Consider the following 19,537-nt stretch of genomic DNA (forward strand, 5'->3'; position numbering starts at 1 on the left):
AGCGTCTGCCATATAAGCAGGAGATCCCGGGTGCGAGACCCGGTCGGGGCTCACATTTTCATCTGTCCTCGTTGACATATGTCAACGCCTGAAAGCAGCTAAGGGTGTTCATTTCATTGTAATTTATACCAGTCTTCCTACAAAATAGTGGCAAGTTCACATAACCATGATGGGGGTGGATAGGGATTACACGCCCTTCTATCCAAAGCAGACGACAAAGGCTCAGTAATACTGAGATCTAGTGCCTGTGGTGGGCGGGTGATATGCGACAGTTCATCTCCGTCCTCACAAAACCAGTCTGAACGATGGGAGCTGAGTCAACAGGGTCCCTGTCGTCTTGAAACACATCATCTCCTTTGGGTGGACAAACATTGTACCATGTGATGGACCTGATCAGCCAAAATGGTTACACAACCCTTGGCAGTAATGCGACCTTGGAGTTTAACCACGGGGCCAATGGAATATCGCAATACGGCTGTCCAAATTATCACCAAACCCCCACCACGTTACGCTCTTGGGACGTAAATTCAGACAAAAGTTGGAAACAATGTGAGACAAGACTCATCCGACCAAATGACATTCTCCATAGTCCATGTTTTATGGCTTCGGCACCACTTTTTCCTGCTACGGCCATTTGCATCATTGTTGAGTGGTTTTGGAATTCCAGCGCGCCTGTGATTCCCTTCTTGTTGTTTTGGTGGCAGTAACTTTTTGCAGTTGTCTTTCTTTAATTTTTCGTTAAATTGTTCAAATGGCTCTGAGCACTACGGGACTTAACTTCTGAGGTCATCAGTCCCCTAGGACTTAGAACTACTTAAACCTAACTAACCTAAGGACATCACACACATCCATGCCCGAAGCAGGATTCGAACCTACGACCGTAGCGGTCACGCGGTTCCAGACTGTAGCGCCTAGAACCACTCGGCCACTCCGGCCGGCAATTTTTCGTCACAATCCTCTTCAATGAGTGGCCGTCACGATTACTCGACACTCACTTTCTTCCGCGTTGCGACCTAGCGGATGATGTTTTTGCGATTTTCCTGTACGCTGTATAAATCTTCTTTACGATGCCTCGTGAGACACCAAACACTTCGGCTATCCTGATTGCGGAACCACCCACCATACGGGCACCAATAGTTTGTCCACGTTCGAATTCACTTAGGTCCGACGTAATGCATTCACAACTACACAGAGCATTGTTCTGATCACGATTGACACTCGCAACGTATTGAGGACATTGAACAGGCGCCGTTCGTACTCAAAGATATCCTGCAGGCTGGGGTAACATCTGCTTTTGTGTTCAAACATGCATTTCTTGCGTTGTTTCCATATTTTGTGCAACTCATAATATATTCATGAAAGTATTCATGGTTCGAATGGCTCTGAGCACTATGGGACTTAACATCTGAGGTCATCAGTCCCCTAGAACTTAGAACTACTTAAACCTAACTAGCCTAAGGACATCACACACATCCATGCCCGAGACAGCATTAGAACCTGTGATCGTAGCGGTCGCGCGGTTCCAGACTGTAGCGCCTAGAACCGCTCGGCCACCAAGGCCGGCAACATCCAATACAGTACTGATACATAACTAAGAGTGTGACAAAACTTGTCGACTCGCGAAAGATAGTAACGTCTTTGCCTAGTGTCAGAGCGAACAGCATACCAAAGACTCAAACGATCTGTTCCCTATCTCATATGTCCAGTAATGCGTCTGTCGCTTGCTCGAACGCAGAGGGACCAGATAAACGAATGAATCGTGCCCACATATTCTCAGGGCCAGTGCTGCCATCTTGGAATGCGGAGGGTTTGGGCTTTTGTCCCGTCTCGGATATTAATGCGCTCTTTACATGTTACATTACTGTTACAATGACAAAAATTACGCACGTGCGTGAGGTGACACAGAGCAACCATCGTGGCATACATGTGAAACAATTTAGGAAAACCGCAATGAAGTTTACTCAGGATACCAAACAGTGATTTGATACCAACGCATCACAAAAACCTGTCCAATGTCTTATCATGATTACGATTTTGCACACCATCTTAGCCAAAGGTATAATTATTACACAAAGCAATGTACAGAAGTGGGGCGTGTGACAACATTTGAGACTTTTATCAGAGGCACATGTGTTTATTTTATTTTTTTTCTGGTGTAGCGCAAAATGTATTCCATAATTTTACAACAAATTAACGGGCAAATGGCTCTGGAATTTTGTGTAAAGTCAGTTAATACTCTGATTTTCATTTCTTACCCGGCTAATGAATGGCTGTGTGATAGAGAAAAGTTAACTGAACCAGTTCAAAAGAAAAAGAGATGTCGCACGTTTTCACATATTTAATTGTGGTCCTTTATATGATTCGAAAGTGGAAAAATTAAAAGCTTGTATGAGTTTAACATAATATTCAGTACAATATGCAAGATTTTTCAATTTTGCTTGTTAATGATTTTTGTTTTCACGTTCGTACTCTATGGCTACTTCTTTCTATTAAGCTGCTTCATTTCAAAGCTTCTTTTAAAGCATAATGAAGTTATAGATTTTGAGAACTTTTAACATAGCAGCGCGTCAGCAATCGTGAATAATTTAAAGATTATAAAGAATCAGCCTCGAGTGGAAATTAAAACCGGATGTTGACCTAGGTTTCGGCGCGGATAACCACGCCTTCTTCGGAACACACTAAAACTACAAACTGCCTAAAGAGGCATGCTTCAACGTTCTGAATTGATGTTGGACCATGCCTCTTTAGGCAGTTTGTATTTTTAGTGTGTTCCGAACAAAGTGTGGTTATCCGCGCCGAAACCTAGTTCAACATCCGGTTTCAATTTGCAATCGAGGCAGATTCTTTATAATCATTAAAGTTGTTGATCATTTAACGCACCGTTTTATTGCTCCAATTTTTTCCAGAATTTTTGAGAAGATGTAGCCACGCACTCTGGTAATAACAGTACGTTTAGCAAGCAACTTTCATTCGTACGTAGCGCTAGCCGCAAACAAGGGAAGTGCGCGAGTAGACATTACAAAATAAAAAAAATTGACTCTGAGCACTATGGGATGTAACATCTGAGGTCATCAGTCCCCTAGAACCTAGAACTACTTAAACCTAACGATCATAAGGACATCACACACATCCATGCCCGAGGCAGGATTCGAACCTGCGACCATAGCAGTCGTGCGTTTCCGGACTGAAGCGCATAGAACCGCTCGGCCACAGTGGACGGCTGAAGACATTACAGTAGGTGGATCTATTAGAGTAATGGGCGGTTGGTTTACTTCGTTTTCTACAATAATTAATAAATTAATGTAGGCAGTCCGGATAGTTTTCTGCACTTTGTCAGGCATTCTTCACGAATCCACAGCGGCTGATAAGACTTTCGTTGTTACTGGGTGCTTGAATGTTGCTATGCTGGGTGTGTAACACGGAGAATTAGTTCTTCTGGGTACTGCTGGTGAAGAAACAGTAAGAGAGAAAATCGGAAAAAGGAGTTTTGGAAGGTACTTTCAGTGCTATCCCACACCTGTATTCGTCCTTAAATTTGTACAGCACACACACTTACATATACACAAAGACAGGTAAAGAGACACTCATGGATATAGATACACTCGCAGACTAAAGAGCCACTCACGGATACTGATACACCAAGGGACACAAATATACAAGCCAAAACACACAAACTTTCAATTCAGTATTTATATATCTAGATATACCATAATTGATAAACGTAGTACGTCACAAGTCGCTTGTTAAGTATGAAATTTTAAAATATTTGACTAAGTGTATAGATGACAGTTTAGAATGGGTGAAACTTACTTAAAACCCTCTCGAAAATCATAGCTCATTAACTTTCCATAACCTGCCATTGTCAGTTTCAAGACAAATAAATTAGTAATTTAAGAAAATCTGCCTGTTTGAACTGAGAAAAGCATCTGGAATAATACACTGAGTAACTTATTTCTTATACAAGACGCCTGCGGCACAAAAGCGTGGAGCAAACATATAATGAATACTGATAAACATTTGTAAACATTCGGTGTGTGTGTGTGTGACGTATGGATTGAATCTCTGTAGTATATTTATTGTGTTATGAAATTTGCCTCTAGTAACCCAATCTGAAAGGAACAGTGGTGACCGCAAATACAGTATTAGAGATAAAAATGTCAACCGTTATGTTCAGTAAAGCATTATTTGATTCACACAAAGATGAACAAAGCTGCTACAAAAATCTTTGGCCACTTATACAGCAGCGTAAGAGTCTTATAGAGAGAAAAAGGTCTATGCAAGGTGATCAAAATTTATTCATGCTCGACAATTTACTTTACCTCACAAATGAAATTGTCAAGTGAAAATTAGTATAAACCATAGAGCAAAATTGTTTTACTACCGTTACCAAATTAAAACATTCTTCTCCCTTTAGTATACTTACCTGGCAGTACTCCACATGCAGCAGTGTGCTTGAACGACAAGTTGTCGTGTTCCATACGATTATGATGAGTTGTGTATATGCTGTATGCAAAATAAAAATTACCGTTCAGTTTCGTTTCAGAGGTCAAGGAGGGCATCAGCGATAGGGAAGAGGTAAATGTGTGGAAAAAATGTAGAATTTTAATAAGCACTTACTTAGACGTTTAGGAAACGCTAAAACAGCAGTGCGAGAATAATCACTTCTTAGTCTAGCTGTTGTCGATGAAGTAATAAATATAAGCATTCAATTAAAAAAAGAAACAATAAAAGCGTATCAGTGCCATCAGCTGTACAACTGTATATTTATTCTCTATCGGTTTCAGTTATAATAACCATCATCATAGGAGAAAGCAATATACGTCAATGCATACTATTTCTTTCCTGTGAAGATAGTTTTTATAACTCAAACCGGTAGATAAGAAATATCTATTTGTAAAACTGTTGGCGCAAATATGCTTTTTTCAAAATACTTAACAGCTGTAGACATTCACCTAAGAAAAGTTTTAAAAACAGTAATAATTATTAACATCAGCTTTAAAACTTTTTAAGGTTCTATTTTATCGTATCTCTGTCTCCGATCCACCACGTATTCGTCTTTCCACATCATGTACTCTGTATCAAAATTATCCTTCTAAATCATGCATCATCACAATCACATGTCGTTATTTCAATGCATTCATATACTTTTTATTTGAAATTCACGGATACATTCAATGAAAAGTGAACAATATGAAACTATAGAGTTTGTCAGCATCTTCAATGAACGTCCATGGTGCAGCGATAATGTTAAATAAGTTTTTGTTTGCAAGTACATAAATTTTAGGAACACACATATTTTATGAAGCTAACTTTATACATGCTGATTTGTATTAGTATGATCTGCTTCGTAATGAAAAGATACGCAAAATAGCCTACTCACGACAATTTTAAACAATTTCACAATTCAAATCTTCGCGTTCCGTACACCTAAATTACTGCTACAACAAGATGTATTTGTTTAGTTCAAGTGCACTCAGTAAAAGTCACGTGTAAAGTTACAGACTGTGGGACCGTTGTAAAAGCCCTATATCAGCGACACGATGTTCTGATAACGTGTGTCGTGCCTTCGACAGTAGCTGTATACAACACTCGTTATCAAGAGCAGAGCATCTGAACAAACTGTAATATTGTATCTTTCTCGTTCGAGTCTTGTCACAAACATATTACGGCAGTGTCATATCACATGATTCTATGTATCACTGAGTGCAGAAATTTGAAAATATCTGAAGAAGTTTGTTGAATTTTTTAAAGGTTACAGAATATGTATCTCGTATGGAAGCACGGCATTAATTTAGCGCTAAAATTATGAATGTCGTGTAGGTATTAAAATTTATTGGGGGGGGGGGGTCTGTTTTCATGTGAGTATATTTCTGAAGTAGTTGACATACCAAATTTTACAATGGACGCTGCACTGCTTGGCTGTACTAATAATGGAGTCACCATAAAAACGAATTTTAGACGTGAAACTACGTAACACCAACATTACGGCCCAGAGTTTACTGATATTTGCAAATGAAGCTTTTCCAGTTCTGCGGTGTACTGATTGCACTGAGTTACATGTTTCGCATCTAACGAGTAGAAATGGCTGACCGAAACCTCTGGTGCTGCTACTAATTTCAAAGAAAGATGCACATTTAACTTGTAATCACCTTTCTTCAAGTAAAGTAAAACAAAAGAAAATAGGGAGGGGGTACAGCAAAACAGAGAGTATGTTCGATTTGAGACTACAGTTTTGATGGGTTTCCAATAACTGAAGCACAGCAGTTAGAAAAGACTGTCCATGTAAATGATTTAATTCAGTCTTCTCTCAAAACTATACTCTAGAAACGAATCACACGGTAGATTTGGCAGACTGTGGGAACCGGGTGAGAGTGGGGAAAGTTCCACAGTAATGCCCGCCATACACACTTTTCCACCACCATAGAAGTGACAACAGTACGATAGTAGCATCGGAGATTGTTTCTGAGGTGCTGATGCGGTAGTGGCCTCACGAGAAAGTAATAGGCAGCTTACGCTTCGGAGTCGGGCATCTCCTGATCGACTTCGACAATTTGCTCCGGCACTCGCAGGTCGATGGCGAAGCGCTTCTGCGGCACTTTGCCTTGGCCTTTAGCGCTCCGGCTGTAGGCCTGGAAGGCGGCCGCGAGGGCGTACGTGATCTTGCGGGCGCCGAACCGGCTGTCGCAGACGAACGCGTGGCACTCGAACGGGTGCTGCGACTTGCTGTCGGTCACCTCGCGCACCACTATCATGGAGAAGACGCGCGTGTACACCAAGTCCTGCACGCCGTACGAGATGGTGTCCACCGGGAAGAAGCCGATGACGTCGTCGTGCTTCTTGTCGGCGGTGATGGTGAGCCCGTCGATAGAGACGGTGACGTTGACTATGGGCAGCACGGTGCCCTGTTTGAGCGACTTGGCAGCCGCCACGAGCGCGTCCACCGGCTTGCGCGTGTGCTTGATGCCCCAGAGCCCACTGGCGTCGCGGAAGCCCAGGTACTTGACCTGGAACTTCTGCGGCAAGTCCTCCTCCTTGACGGTGGCGTCGTCGGCGTCGCTGGCGGCGGCGGACATCTTCTTGCGGCTGCGCAGAGCGGGCGCCGGCGGAGTCGGGCGCGCCTTGCGCTCTTGCTGCTGCTTCTGCGTCGCCGCACCCAGGTCGGAACCGAACGAGCTGCGCCTGTCGTCGTCGTCCGGTCCGGCGCCGGTGGAGCCCGTGCTCGAACTGAACGACAGCCGCTGCCCGGAAGCGGAGAGGCCATCTGTGGCGTCCGCATCCGCGTCGGAGCGCACGCTTCCGCTGTCCGCGTTGGCATTGGCGCTGGCGTCGCCCTCGTCGTCCTGCGGCAGCGTCTGGCTCGACTCGATGCTCTGCAGCAGGCGCGGGTCGCGGTGCTCGTACCCGTACTCGTCGTCTGCCATCTTTCCCTTCTCTGGCATCCGGTATCGCGCTCACTGAAACGAACACGACAAACGTTTCAGTACATCCTTGAAGGAAGAAACACCTTATTTACTATATTGCAACAGTAAGAAATACATAAAGAAGAATCTGCCTACAATGAAGCCAGGAAACAGATCAGTATCACTTATTACGTTACTCGCTGATCGTAACTTCAGCGATACGGAAGATGATAAAGTTAAAGCCGAACAAACAGCGTCGAATCTGATACAGACAATCGCATAGCATCAAAATTCGATACCTCGATATACAAATAACGAACTGATCCCCAAATCTGTAACTACACCACTGGCCATTAAAATTGCTACACCAGGAAGAAGACGTGCTACAGACGCGAAATTTAACCGACAGGAAGAAGATGCTGTGATATGCAAATGATTAGCTTTTCAGAGCATTCACACAAGTTTTGCGCCGGTGGCGACACCTACAACGTGCTGACACGAGGAAAGTTTCCAACCGATTTCTCATACACAAACAGCAGTTGACCGGCGTTGCCTGGTGAAACGTTGTTGTGAAGCCTCGTGTAAGGAGGAGAAATGCGTACCATCACGTTTCCGACTTTGATAAAGGTCGGATTGTAGCCTATCGCGATTGCGGTTTCTCGTATCGTGACATTGCTGCTCGCGTTGGTCGAAATCCAATGACTGTTAGCAGAATATGGAATCGGTGGGTTCAGGAGGGTAATACGGAACGCCGTGCTGGATCCCAACGGCCTCGTATCACTAGCAGTCGAGATGACAGGCATCTTATCCGCATGGTTGTAACGGGTCGTGCAGCCACGTCTCGATCCCTGAGTCAACAGATGGGGACGTTTGCAAGACAACAACCATCTGCACGAACAGTTCGACGACGTATGCAGCAGCATGGACAATCACCTCGGAGACCATGGCTGCTGTTACCCTTGACGCTGCATCACAGACAGGAGCGCCTGCGATGGTGTACTCAACGACGAACCTGGGTGCACGAATGGCAAAACGTTATTTTTTCGGATGAATCCAGGTTCCGTTTACAGCATCATGATGGTCGCATCCGTTTTTGGCGACATCGCGGTAGACGCACATTGGAAGCGTGTATTCGTCTCCGCCATCCTGGCGTATCACCCGGCGTGATGGTGTGCCATTTGTTACACGTCTCGGTCACCTCTTGTTCGCATTGACGGAACTTTGAACAGTGGACGTTACATTTCAAATGTGTTACGACCCGTGGCTCTAGCCTTCATTCGATCCCTATGAAATCCTACATTTCAGCAGGATAATGCACGACCGCATGTTGCAGGTCTTGTACGGACCTTTCTGGATACAGAAAATGTTCGACTGCTGCCCTGGCCAGCACATCCTCCAGATCTCTCACCAATTGAAAACGCCTGGTCAATGGTGGCCGAGCAACTGGCTCGTCACAATACGCCAGTCACTATTCTTGATGAACTGTGGTATCGTGTTGAAGCTGCATGGGCAGCTGTGCCTGTACTACCGCCATCCAAGCTCTGTTTGACTCAATGCCCAGGCGTATCAAGCCGTTATTACGGCCAGAGGTGGTTGTTCTGGGTACTGATTTCTCAGGATCTATGCACCCTAATTGCTTGAAAATGTAATCACATGTCAGTTCTAGTATAATGTATTTGTCCAATGAATACCCGTTTATCATCTGCAGTAGTTCTTGGTGTAGCAATTTTAATGGCCAGTAGTGTATAATGCAACAATAAGAAATACATAAAGAAGAATCTGCCTACAATGAAGCCAGAAAACATATCAGTATCACTTATTAGGTTACTCGCTGATCGTAATTTTACCGATACGGAAGATGATAAGGTTAAAGCCGAATAAACAGAGTCGAATCTGATACAGACAATCGCATGCATGGTATGCATCTAAATTCGAATCCTCCTTACTGCATACATACAAATAACGAAATGATCCCAAAATCTGTAAGTAGATTTTGGAGGGTATGCGTGAACACATAAACTCAGTCAAAAACACTTGTTAAATCCGTGCATAGAAAGCATGAAGGTATTCTTGAGAACCACAGGAGAAGTTCTCCTAACATTCTGCACCTACGTACTCTGCAAACCACTGTATGGCACATGGCGGAGGGTACCCTGTATCACTACTACTCATTTCCTTTCCCGTTCTACTTACAAGTACAGCTAGGTAAAAATTACTATGTACCTCAGTATGAACACTAATTTCTCGTAGCCTATTTTCGTGGCCCTCACGCGAAATGTATGGTTCTGGCAGTAGAATCGTTCTGAAATCAGCGTCAAATGCCAGTTCCGTAAATTTTCTCACTAGTGTTCCTCGAAAAGAATTTCACCTTCCCTCCAGCGATTCCAATCTGAGTTCCCAAAGCATCTCCGTCACATTTGCGAGTTGCGCGAACCTACCGGTAATAAATGTATCGATTCACCACTGAATTACTTCGTTGTATTCCCTTAATCAGACCTGCTACGGATTCCAAACACTCTTACTCAAGAACAGGGTGCACTAACGTCCTATATGTGGACTCCTTTGCAGATGAACCACCTAGTATACAATGTATTTCACGTATTTTCGTATTATACATTAAATTTACTTGCTATTGCGAATATGGACAACCATCAGCTGTAGAATGGAATAACAACGTTGAAAATTTCTGCCTGACTGGGACTCCAACCAGGATTTGCCGCCTATCACGAGTGGCTATGCACGACTCAAGGCCAGACACAACCTTTCACATGTCGTCCACCATGCATCTACAATCTATACTCGTAAATCCATTATACATATTCCCGTACAGGTGAGACATTTTGCCTGAAAGTCGCTTGTGTGATATCGATGGATAAATCCGATAGTAACTCTTCCACCAGATTCTGATTCTATGCCAATAATGAAGATGTTACGAACTGAAACATTTATCATTTTTATGACAATGGCGAAAATATGTGACATAAATATCTCCTTTTTATGGTGTGGTGTTTTCTTTATCATAGGATACTTATCTCACACTCGTTGTTATTATAATTATTACTATCATTATTATTATGGTTAAATGGGATTTGCCAACGGGAAGGGCAACCAGTGACAATAAACAGTATAAGATCTAGATAAGAGAGAGATAGAGTTTAACGTCGTTTAGGTGCCAGCCAGGGAAATTGCTTTACTGGTTAATAAGTAGTGCTGCAAAAGGATAACGAAGGAAACATTCGGCAGCAGTAAATTTCGTCTGAGTCGGGATGACCAAACAGATTTAAATCCCATTCACTTCTATTTGGCCGGCGTGTGTGGCCGAGCTGTTCTAGGCGCCTCAGTCTGGAATCGCGCGACCGTTACGGTCGCAGGTTCGATCCTGCCTCGGACATGGATGTGTGTGATGTTCTTAGGTTACTTAGGTCTAAGTAGTTCTGAGTTGTAGGGGACTGATGACCTCAGATTTTAAGTCCCACAGTGCTCAGAGCCATTTGAACCAACTTCTAATTCGAATCAACATGGTTTGTGATTCGCACTCGAACGTGGGCTCTCGGAATTTGCCTCTCTGCGTTGCACGACTCCTTTCTTGTAGTGCCTTGCAAAAGAGTTCGTTGATTATTTCTGTGTCTTTGACGAGCTGGCTAAACAAATCTGTGAGAGATCACTCACCTCCTGATTTAGCTGCTAATGGATATCTTCTCTACTAGATATGCCAGTGAAGTTTGATAGATGGTAATGCAGATATTTTGAGCTGAAAACAGTCTTTGATGCCAATTGTTTTTCTTTATTTTATGACGAGTTTCGATCTACAAGATGGGCCTGTGTTCTCAAATTAGTAAACAACACACAAAAAGCTTTTAGCCGAGGCTGCCACCTTCAAAACATAATAAAACTGTGATAAACTACTACCCTGTGCACGCAGCTGCAATGGAAGCAACAGAAAGAGCTTGGCTGCTAGGTGGAAACTGTGGGTGCAGGAAGCGATACCTAGTAGCCAAGCCCTGTCAGTTACTTGCACTGCAGTTGCAAAATGTTCAAATGTCTATGAAATCTTATGGGACTTAACTGCTAAGGTCATCAGTCCCCTAGAACTTAGAACTACTTAAACCTAAATAACCTAAGGACATCACACACATCCATGCCCGAGGCTGGATTCGAACGTGCGACCGTAGCGGTCGCGCGGTTCCAGACTGTAGCGCCTAGAACCGCTCGGCCACCCCGGCCAGCTGTCACGCTTCAACTTGTAGGTATGTCACGTGAATACTCAGTCTTTCCTTGTACGAGACGTATCCAGAGAGTTAGCTTCCCTATTTCTTTAAAATAAAGACAACATAGTTACATAAAAAACTTTGCTGGCAACAGGTACAGCTATTTTACGACATAGTCACTAAAAGAATAGTGGTTCTTGTCATAACCTGGGATCAACTTTTGTATTCCTGTGTTGTAGAAGTCTGCCGCCTGTAAATGGAACCTGCGTATGACAGTCGTCTTCATCTCTTCGTCATTGTCAAAACGCTGGCCGGAGGAGCAAGATTACGACTGTATGCTGGATGATCAAACAGCTCCCAGCTGAACTTTTGCTGGACAGTTGGTGTGCGCCAAGCTGTACGGGGACGAGCATTGTCATGGAGCAGCACAACTGCAGAAGGCATTCCACACCTCTTATTCTGAATGACACGTTGCAGTTTCCGCATCGTTTCACAAAAACGGTGAGCTTTCACTGTTTCACCCTGTGCAGGAAGTCAATGAGCAGATTACCCTTCCTATCCCAGAACACCGTGCACATTACTTTTTACACCGACACAGTCTCTCTGAGTTTCGTCTTGATCTGAGATCCACTGTGACACCAATGCATTGACTGCTGCTTGATTTCCGGAGCCAAGTGAGAAATTTGTGTCTCGTCGCCCTTGAGGATCCTGTCGAGGCACTCGTCGCCGTCATCATGATACCGCCGCAGAAACGCCAGCGCTGCTCCAAAGCGCTTCATTTTGTGCTGGGGTGTCAGATTTTTCGGCATCCCCTGGCACAAAGTTTCTTGAACAGCAGGTGCTTAGTGACAATTTCATGCAACAAAGGATCGCGATATCTGCGTAAAATGCTACTGAGCTCCATAGTCGTGAAGCGACGGTTGTCCAGGATGCGCTGCCGCACCAGGTCAACAAGGTGATCATTGATGAAGGACAGTCGCTCGCTGCGCTCTTCATCATGGATACTTTCACGATCTTTGAGGAAAAGCTTACACCAGCGACGCACCATCTGTTTGCTTATGATGTTCTGCCAGGAGATCTGATAGTGCTGACAATGAATCTCGATGGGCGTTACTTTTTGTGCCTTATCACTGATCGAACCTCGAAGGTGGAGGGAGAACGAATAACAGACGTCATTCGGTAGTGGCACCAGGTGGGACCTGTCCGGCCTGCACGTCACGTCATGGATCTGTTGCGCATGATCAATATTCCTGCTAAATACGTCTACTTTAAAGGAAATAACATCGGGTACTTACTTTTCGGATGCGCCTCGTATAAACTGTCTTCTTTGTGTTTTGATGTTTCAACTGCTAGCTAATTATGCGTAAGAATCGGAAATGTTGAACTAGGAGAACGAAGCCGTGGATAGGCTACAAGGTTTATCAGATTATCAGTGGTTACTTACGTCGATATTATGAGATAATGCCTTTCTAGGGCCCAAGCACACTCTGTATGACGCTGTCACACTACTTAGGGAGACCATGACATCATCATATTATTATTTTATTATTTAAGTCACTATGTGTATGAAGTCGCAAAATGATAAAGTTTAATAAATTTCCAACAGATGATGGCGATACCGGTGTATGCAAATCAAACAGGTAAAAATAATTTAAGTCATCTGTTCTTCAGATTTGTGGCCATTGTGTGCGTAGTTACTGTAAAATTATTAAAGGTATTTGAAGTACTTCTTTGCAGCTACTAACAGTGCGTATTTATGAGGGGCGTTCAATAAGTGACGCAACACATTTTTTTATTCGGCTAATTTCGGTTGAAAAAGTACGGAATTTGTGTTGGTCATCAGCCCCTATAGTTTCATGAAGTTCCGACAGATGGCTGCGCTATACGTAGCCTTCAAAATGGCGTCTGTAATGGAGGTGTGTTACAAACAGAGAGCTGTTATCGCGTTTCTTTTCGCGAAAAACCAAAACATCGCAGATATTCATAGGCGCTTACAGAATGTCTGCCACCTGCCAGTTTACAAAAGCACGGTGAGTCGTTGGGTGAGGCGTCTGTCATCGCAACAAGGTCGCACAAACCTGTCCGATCTCAGGCGTGCCGGTCGGCAACACACAGCTGTGACTCACGCAGTGTTGTACTCCAGCCTGTTCGTCGTCACAAAAATGCAGACGAGCGTCTCCCTCTCCACGACAACGCATGACTCCACGCAGTTTGGCCCAGTGAAGGATGCACTCCACGTGAAGCAGTACGTGGATGATGGCGAAGCTATTGATGCAATAGGACATTGGTTTCGACGTGGACCAGTAGAGTGGTACCAAGCAGGCATACAGGCCCTCACAGTTGGGTGGCGTAAGACCGTCGCATTGAATCGAGATTATGTTTAAAAATAGGGTTTTGTAGCCAAAAGAGTGAGGAATAATATGGTGTTGGAATTCTGAATTAAAGCAACCTGCTTTCAGAAAAAAAATGTGTTGCATTATTTATTCAACGCCCCCTGTAGTTTACCACCCAGATTCATGTCTCTCGTCGATGCGCTATATCACTTTCGGCGGGTGCTGGGGCAGTCGTTTCAAATTTAGATTTTCAGTACTCTACAGAGTTCCGTTACTAAATACATGATGCCACAAACCACATAGAATAGAGATAATGATGCATTACTTAAATGAAGGCCCATTCGATTAGCATGTGTTTTTTTTTTTCGTTTCAATGATCTAAAAAGATGCTAGAACTACAAGAATAGCAGCAAAAGCCGTTTTCTTCGTTAGGAGTAGGCGAACGGAAGACAGAATGTTAACATATGGAAAAATTTGTGATAGAAATTTTTCCTCCCGAGATATAATACGATTTGTAAATTTCGTTTAAATGTCGCAAATCAAAAACAAATGATAAGCTGGTCATATGGAACCAATAGTGTAAAAACGATTATGTAAAAAAGATTACATGTAATAATAACTTTCGACGCTGTGTTAATGAAAAACTTATTAAATATTTTAGGAAAGCATTGTAGTTAATGTGACAAAAAATTCGCACAATTCACCAATTACAACGTAAGCATTGCAGGAAAAGTTCTATGCCTGGGCAGATCCTCCTTGCAATGAAGGAGTTAAAATTTTGAAATAGTCTTCATTTGGTTGCAATAGAGAATACATGTTCTTAAAGGCAAAATGAAAAGTTTCCGGAAAGAAGAAATTAGAGCACCAGCACAAACTGATAAAATACAACTTGATTTTACTAGAGAAGTGCTGTTCAGTTGTAGACGGATTACGACACTTTACTGGAAGGAAGAGCACCAGCTGGTCTGTGCATTGATCTTTTAGGAAGGGTCCTGTCTAGACGAAACACATCAGAGCTTCCTAATTTAAAACATCCGTCCGGGTTGATGAATAAATTTCAGAATCTTAAAAAAACAGCAGATACATAAACAGTGCAACGAGGTTAATGGGGAATGCTGCTTTTCTTTTCATATCATAGCTGTATTGGTAAGGATGAAATGATACACGCATCTTTTTTAGTTTGTATTCGTTCGATCGCCGTACAGGTCTGCATTCCCGGTTGTCGCCTGCTTGAGTTTGACTTACCCTTTCCTTAGTAACAACTCGCTGGATCTGCCTCAGCGCCCTTTCTGAAAAATTTTACAAACTGTTTACTTTATCATATCATACGAGGGGAAGAAATAGACTAAACGTCTGTATATGTATCACACAATTTTCATTGTATGGGCCTGGGTTACGAATGGTCATGCAATGACTACCTGCAGCAGACAGAGGAACAGACAGAAATTGTTGTTAAAGATAATGTGAAAGACAACTAGCAAACTACGTCGAGTTTAGAGGCATTGTAATGCCTCTTAGTTACTTTGTTAGTGTGAATGTGATTAGTAGTTCACCAGTCTGGGAGATTATTACTTAATATGCTTCTGCATTAGTAGAAAATTGCAGGCGCAGGACAGAGTCAAACTTCCTCCGTTTACCAAACCTTTGGGCCAGTAAATCAAAGTGAAACTACCCTAAGCGTTACTTCTTAGCAACATATATATATATTAATTCGGGAACTGTGGGAGACTGTTATTTAATCTAAGAATGTTATTTGACACCCTGTTTCACTGAACCTGTAACTTTAATATCTCTATCTAGAAAATATTTACTTATATTACACGGCGCAACTTACTTGGCCGACGATATTCTCAGATTTAGATTGAGATTTATAGAAGACTGAAGATGAAACTTTTAAGCTCGATATGACATTGACGACAGTTTCTTGGAGAAATAATTTTACAGAATACCGCTCACGGCACGTTACAACCGAATTAATTAATTAAAATCATCAAATGGATACAACGCCACGAGTATCTTACTCTTCTAGGCACCCATCAAAACTAATTTCTGGGACATTCAAAGGAATAATGGTGGTCTGATGAAACCTTTTATTGTCTTTGTAATGGCTGTGAAGCTTTATCCGTTAAAGGAAAGTAACGCACGTTATCTGTACTCTGTGCGCGCGGCTTACTTTGCGAGGCGTCTTGTACAAAGCAAATTCAGCTGACGTAAAGTAGATAACAAAATGCTCAACATCATATCGTAGAACCCTTTGTGCTTGTAAAGGCAAAACCTGCGCATCCTAGAAGCTCTCAGAGACCAATGAGCCTTTTTTGGTTAAATTATTCTGTTTTGCATCTTTTGCATCTTGGTCAAGGTTCTGTAGGAAGCAATTCATCTTGTTTTTCCACAACTAAAATGTGATTGCTAAAGTGGTACAGTGAGTTTGAGACCAAAGTTACCCACAATTCTGACTTTTCTTTCCATCCGTAATGATATAAATGACGTACTACTGCAGTACCTTCGGTCATCGAAGAGATTACAGTTGTGCAAAACAGTTGCCCAGGATGTGAAGTCTGCTTTTTGTTGGCGTAGCAAGTGTCCGAACAAAGTGACTCAGTTGTAAAATAACGAAACTTCTCAGCAAGAGAGGACTTGGAATCCAGTAAGCCAACATAGCATAATTTACGAGTGCTTTTCCGTATTATTTTCCCGCTAAGCCATCTTTCTGCGAGGCCACCGATATTTCTTTTTCTATCCTTGTTCAGCGAGGTAATGTTCTGTCGAACGAAATAATACTATAACTAATGAAACTGACCTCGGCAGGTCAAAAATTGTGATAAGAAAAAAAAGCACAGCATTTGAAGTGCTGGGCTTGTGTTTGAGAGTGCTTGGTTTCATGTCTCTGCCCATTCCACCTATTTCGGGATTTTCCATTATTTGTCTAAATCCCTTCAGGCAGATGATGGATGGATCGTTCAACAAGACCAAGCTGATTTAGTTCCTCGTCTTACATAAGTGAACCAGTAATTCGTTTCTTTTGACTTCAGGGTCGACGCCACGAAACAATCTAATTTCCTGGTTAGCTTAAAATAATAACAGAAATAATAAGTTTCAGCAACATTGCACAACGCGAAATATCAGACAGATAATTTAATATCCGCGTATCTCAGCCAGCCAGAAACTCGAAACGTCTGTAGCGATAGCAAGGAAATGAATGCGTGGATAACAAGTCTGTTACGTCGACGACATGATAATGAAATCAACAACAAAAGAGCGACGCAGAAGGATCGTACTACTGGTTGAATTTCGTAATCATATTTCCAGTGATCGAGGCTTTCTTGCTGGCTGTACAAGGTCAATTAATGTTGACAGAAAACTATTTGAAGTGCACTGCAAAAGAACCACAGTATTAGTAGAAAGTACAATAAGTATACGGAATTTGTAGAGCCTGTACAGAGATAATAGGGCGTTAATGTGATCATACTATATCGACATTAATTTCAAGCAGCGTGGTCACACCTCACACTCTGTTTGAAGCTCCGAGGAAACTGGAAATAGCAACAGAACTCTAAAGGTTCATACAGAAAGCTTTGGTGTTTGCAAGGACATGTACAGTGGAGAAATTACTGGATAGTAAGACCAAACGTGACAATATTACCTCTTAGATTTCGATTGTTTGCATATTATTTCCTACTGTAAATGATAACATTGAATGTCAAATTATAGTTAACACCATAATAATAAAAGTCATCAAAACCTCAAACAGAATTGAAGTAGCACGAAGGGATACAAACATTTTATGGAAGAATATAATTTTAAACATGACACTTTATCAGATAGGGTATGTTACAACATCCATCAAGATCTTTATTTTGGTTCTGCTGCGTAATTTGACTCACGGTTTTGGGTAATTGCTTTTGGAGGGCGAGAATATCGCATAGACCTCACATACAAGTGCAAATTTGTGAAAATTTGTGGTATATTAGGTTTAGAATACGTAATCTTAGAAAGGTTTTTATATGTGAAGTAGAATATGCAACATAGGTACTCTTAAGCCCATTTAAAAATAGTTTTCCGCTTTCAGTTCCATGGGACAAATATTCAAAAATAAATGGCTCTAAGCACTATGGGTCTTAACATCTGAGGTCATCAGTCCCCTAGACTTAGAGCTACTTAAACCTAACGAACCTAACGACGTCACACACATCCATGCCCGAGACAGGACTCGAACCTGCGACCGTAGCAGCAGCGCGGTTCCAGACTGTAACACGTAGAGCCGCTCGGCCACAGCGGCCGGTGTCAAATGTTCCATGGGGTATATATTCTAATGGAAATTTTAAATTTTGAAAACAATACATCAATTTTTGGTCGTATGAAATGACTCACGTCCTACCCAAATAGAGAAAAAAGTAAGCGTACTTGAATTCGGTCTGTGCATAACAGCGCAAAATATTAGTTCCTGCTCTGCTTCTACGCAGTTACCACAATATGTACCTAGGAAAATGGATTTAAATATCAGGAAGTTACATTTATCAGCAACTTTTTCATTTACATCGCGTATGTTCTAAATTCATTTTCTCTGGTTATTACAACTGATAAAACGTGATAATAATTTTGATCTGGGACTGGAAATTTTTGCCCCTGAGAAATGTGTACGTTATGGAATAAATTATAATACATTTATAACAGTTGAAAAGTAAAGGTGAAGCATCCGCAATAAATTATGAAGAGATAAGTGAATAATGCCCAGGTTATATGCTGTTTCTGAGAGAAGTGAATAATCGTGACTATATAACGCAGATTAGAACGAACGAAGGTCACAGAAAGAGAACCACATCCAATTACGGTTTCAGGTGAGCAAAAGGGAGTTCTGTACATTGCAAATTCATTTTCCTCGTAGTTAAGTTGAATTATTGGCTTCCAGTCATACCAAAACCCGCTCGATTTGATAACAAAGAGTGTGGATTGGGTAGAGATGTCATTTTTATAAATCCAGCAGCAGCGCCAAAATGCTGTGCATAGAGAGAGAGAAAGCGCACTCACCCGACAGGCAATCACTTGTGGAAGGCTTCGACAGCTTCGGTGCTAACGCATGAAGACAGCTGAGAACAGTGTTGGCACCGCGCGGGCAAGCGACGGCCGATGTTCCACTCGGCTGCGACGACTTTCTTGCGCGCCCGCTCGCTTTCTACTGCCCGCTGGCCGTCACCTGCCCGCTATCTGCCTGATAACCTATCTTAGCCAATCTCGCATTATGTCTGCCGCTGCCTTCGCCCGCCTGTCTCCAGCAGCTTACAGTGTTTCCATCCAAGGGCATTAGAGGAAGGTACGCTTAGTTCGAGCTAATAAAGAATAACAAATGTGTTACACGCACTTAAAAAAAAAAAATACCGACTTCCAGAAGGGCATTTTGAAATGGAAAGAAATAGAGAAATCTGGGATATGACGAGAAAATGTAAACTGCAACAAATTACTGCAGTTTCAACGAGCGATCCACAATTCACGTGCACTGTATTGGTCTCCTCCTGTGCTCAGTAGATAGTTGGTTCAAATGGCTCTGAGCACTATGGGACTTAACATCTGAGGTCATCAGTCCCCTAGAACTTAGAAC

General features: G+C 42.5%; 1 protein-coding gene across 2 annotated transcripts; it reads right to left on the minus strand.

Annotated features, from left to right (window-relative positions):
• Positions 1-5,117: 5,117 nt before the first annotated feature.
• LOC126469598 (uncharacterized) lies at positions 5,118-19,109 on the minus strand. Of its 2 annotated transcripts, none has more exons than XM_050096719.1 (2): positions 18,970-19,109; positions 5,118-7,454 (listed from the first exon to the last, which is right to left on the minus strand). In XM_050096719.1, exon 2 carries the CDS (start codon positions 7,437-7,439, stop codon positions 6,510-6,512), a length of 930 nt encoding a protein of 309 aa, XP_049952676.1. In that variant the 5' UTR covers positions 7,440-7,454; positions 18,970-19,109; the 3' UTR covers positions 5,118-6,509. The 2 variants fall into 2 exon arrangements, with proteins under 2 accessions (XP_049952676.1, XP_049952677.1); XM_050096720.1 differs by lacking the exon at positions 18,970-19,109 and adding an exon at positions 15,187-15,207.
• Positions 19,110-19,537: the final 428 nt, after the last annotated feature.

The sequence above is a fragment of the Schistocerca serialis genome, chromosome 3 (assembly GCF_023864345.2).
Source record: "Schistocerca serialis cubense isolate TAMUIC-IGC-003099 chromosome 3, iqSchSeri2.2, whole genome shotgun sequence".
NCBI classification, from domain to species: Eukaryota; Metazoa; Arthropoda; class Insecta; order Orthoptera; family Acrididae; genus Schistocerca; species Schistocerca serialis.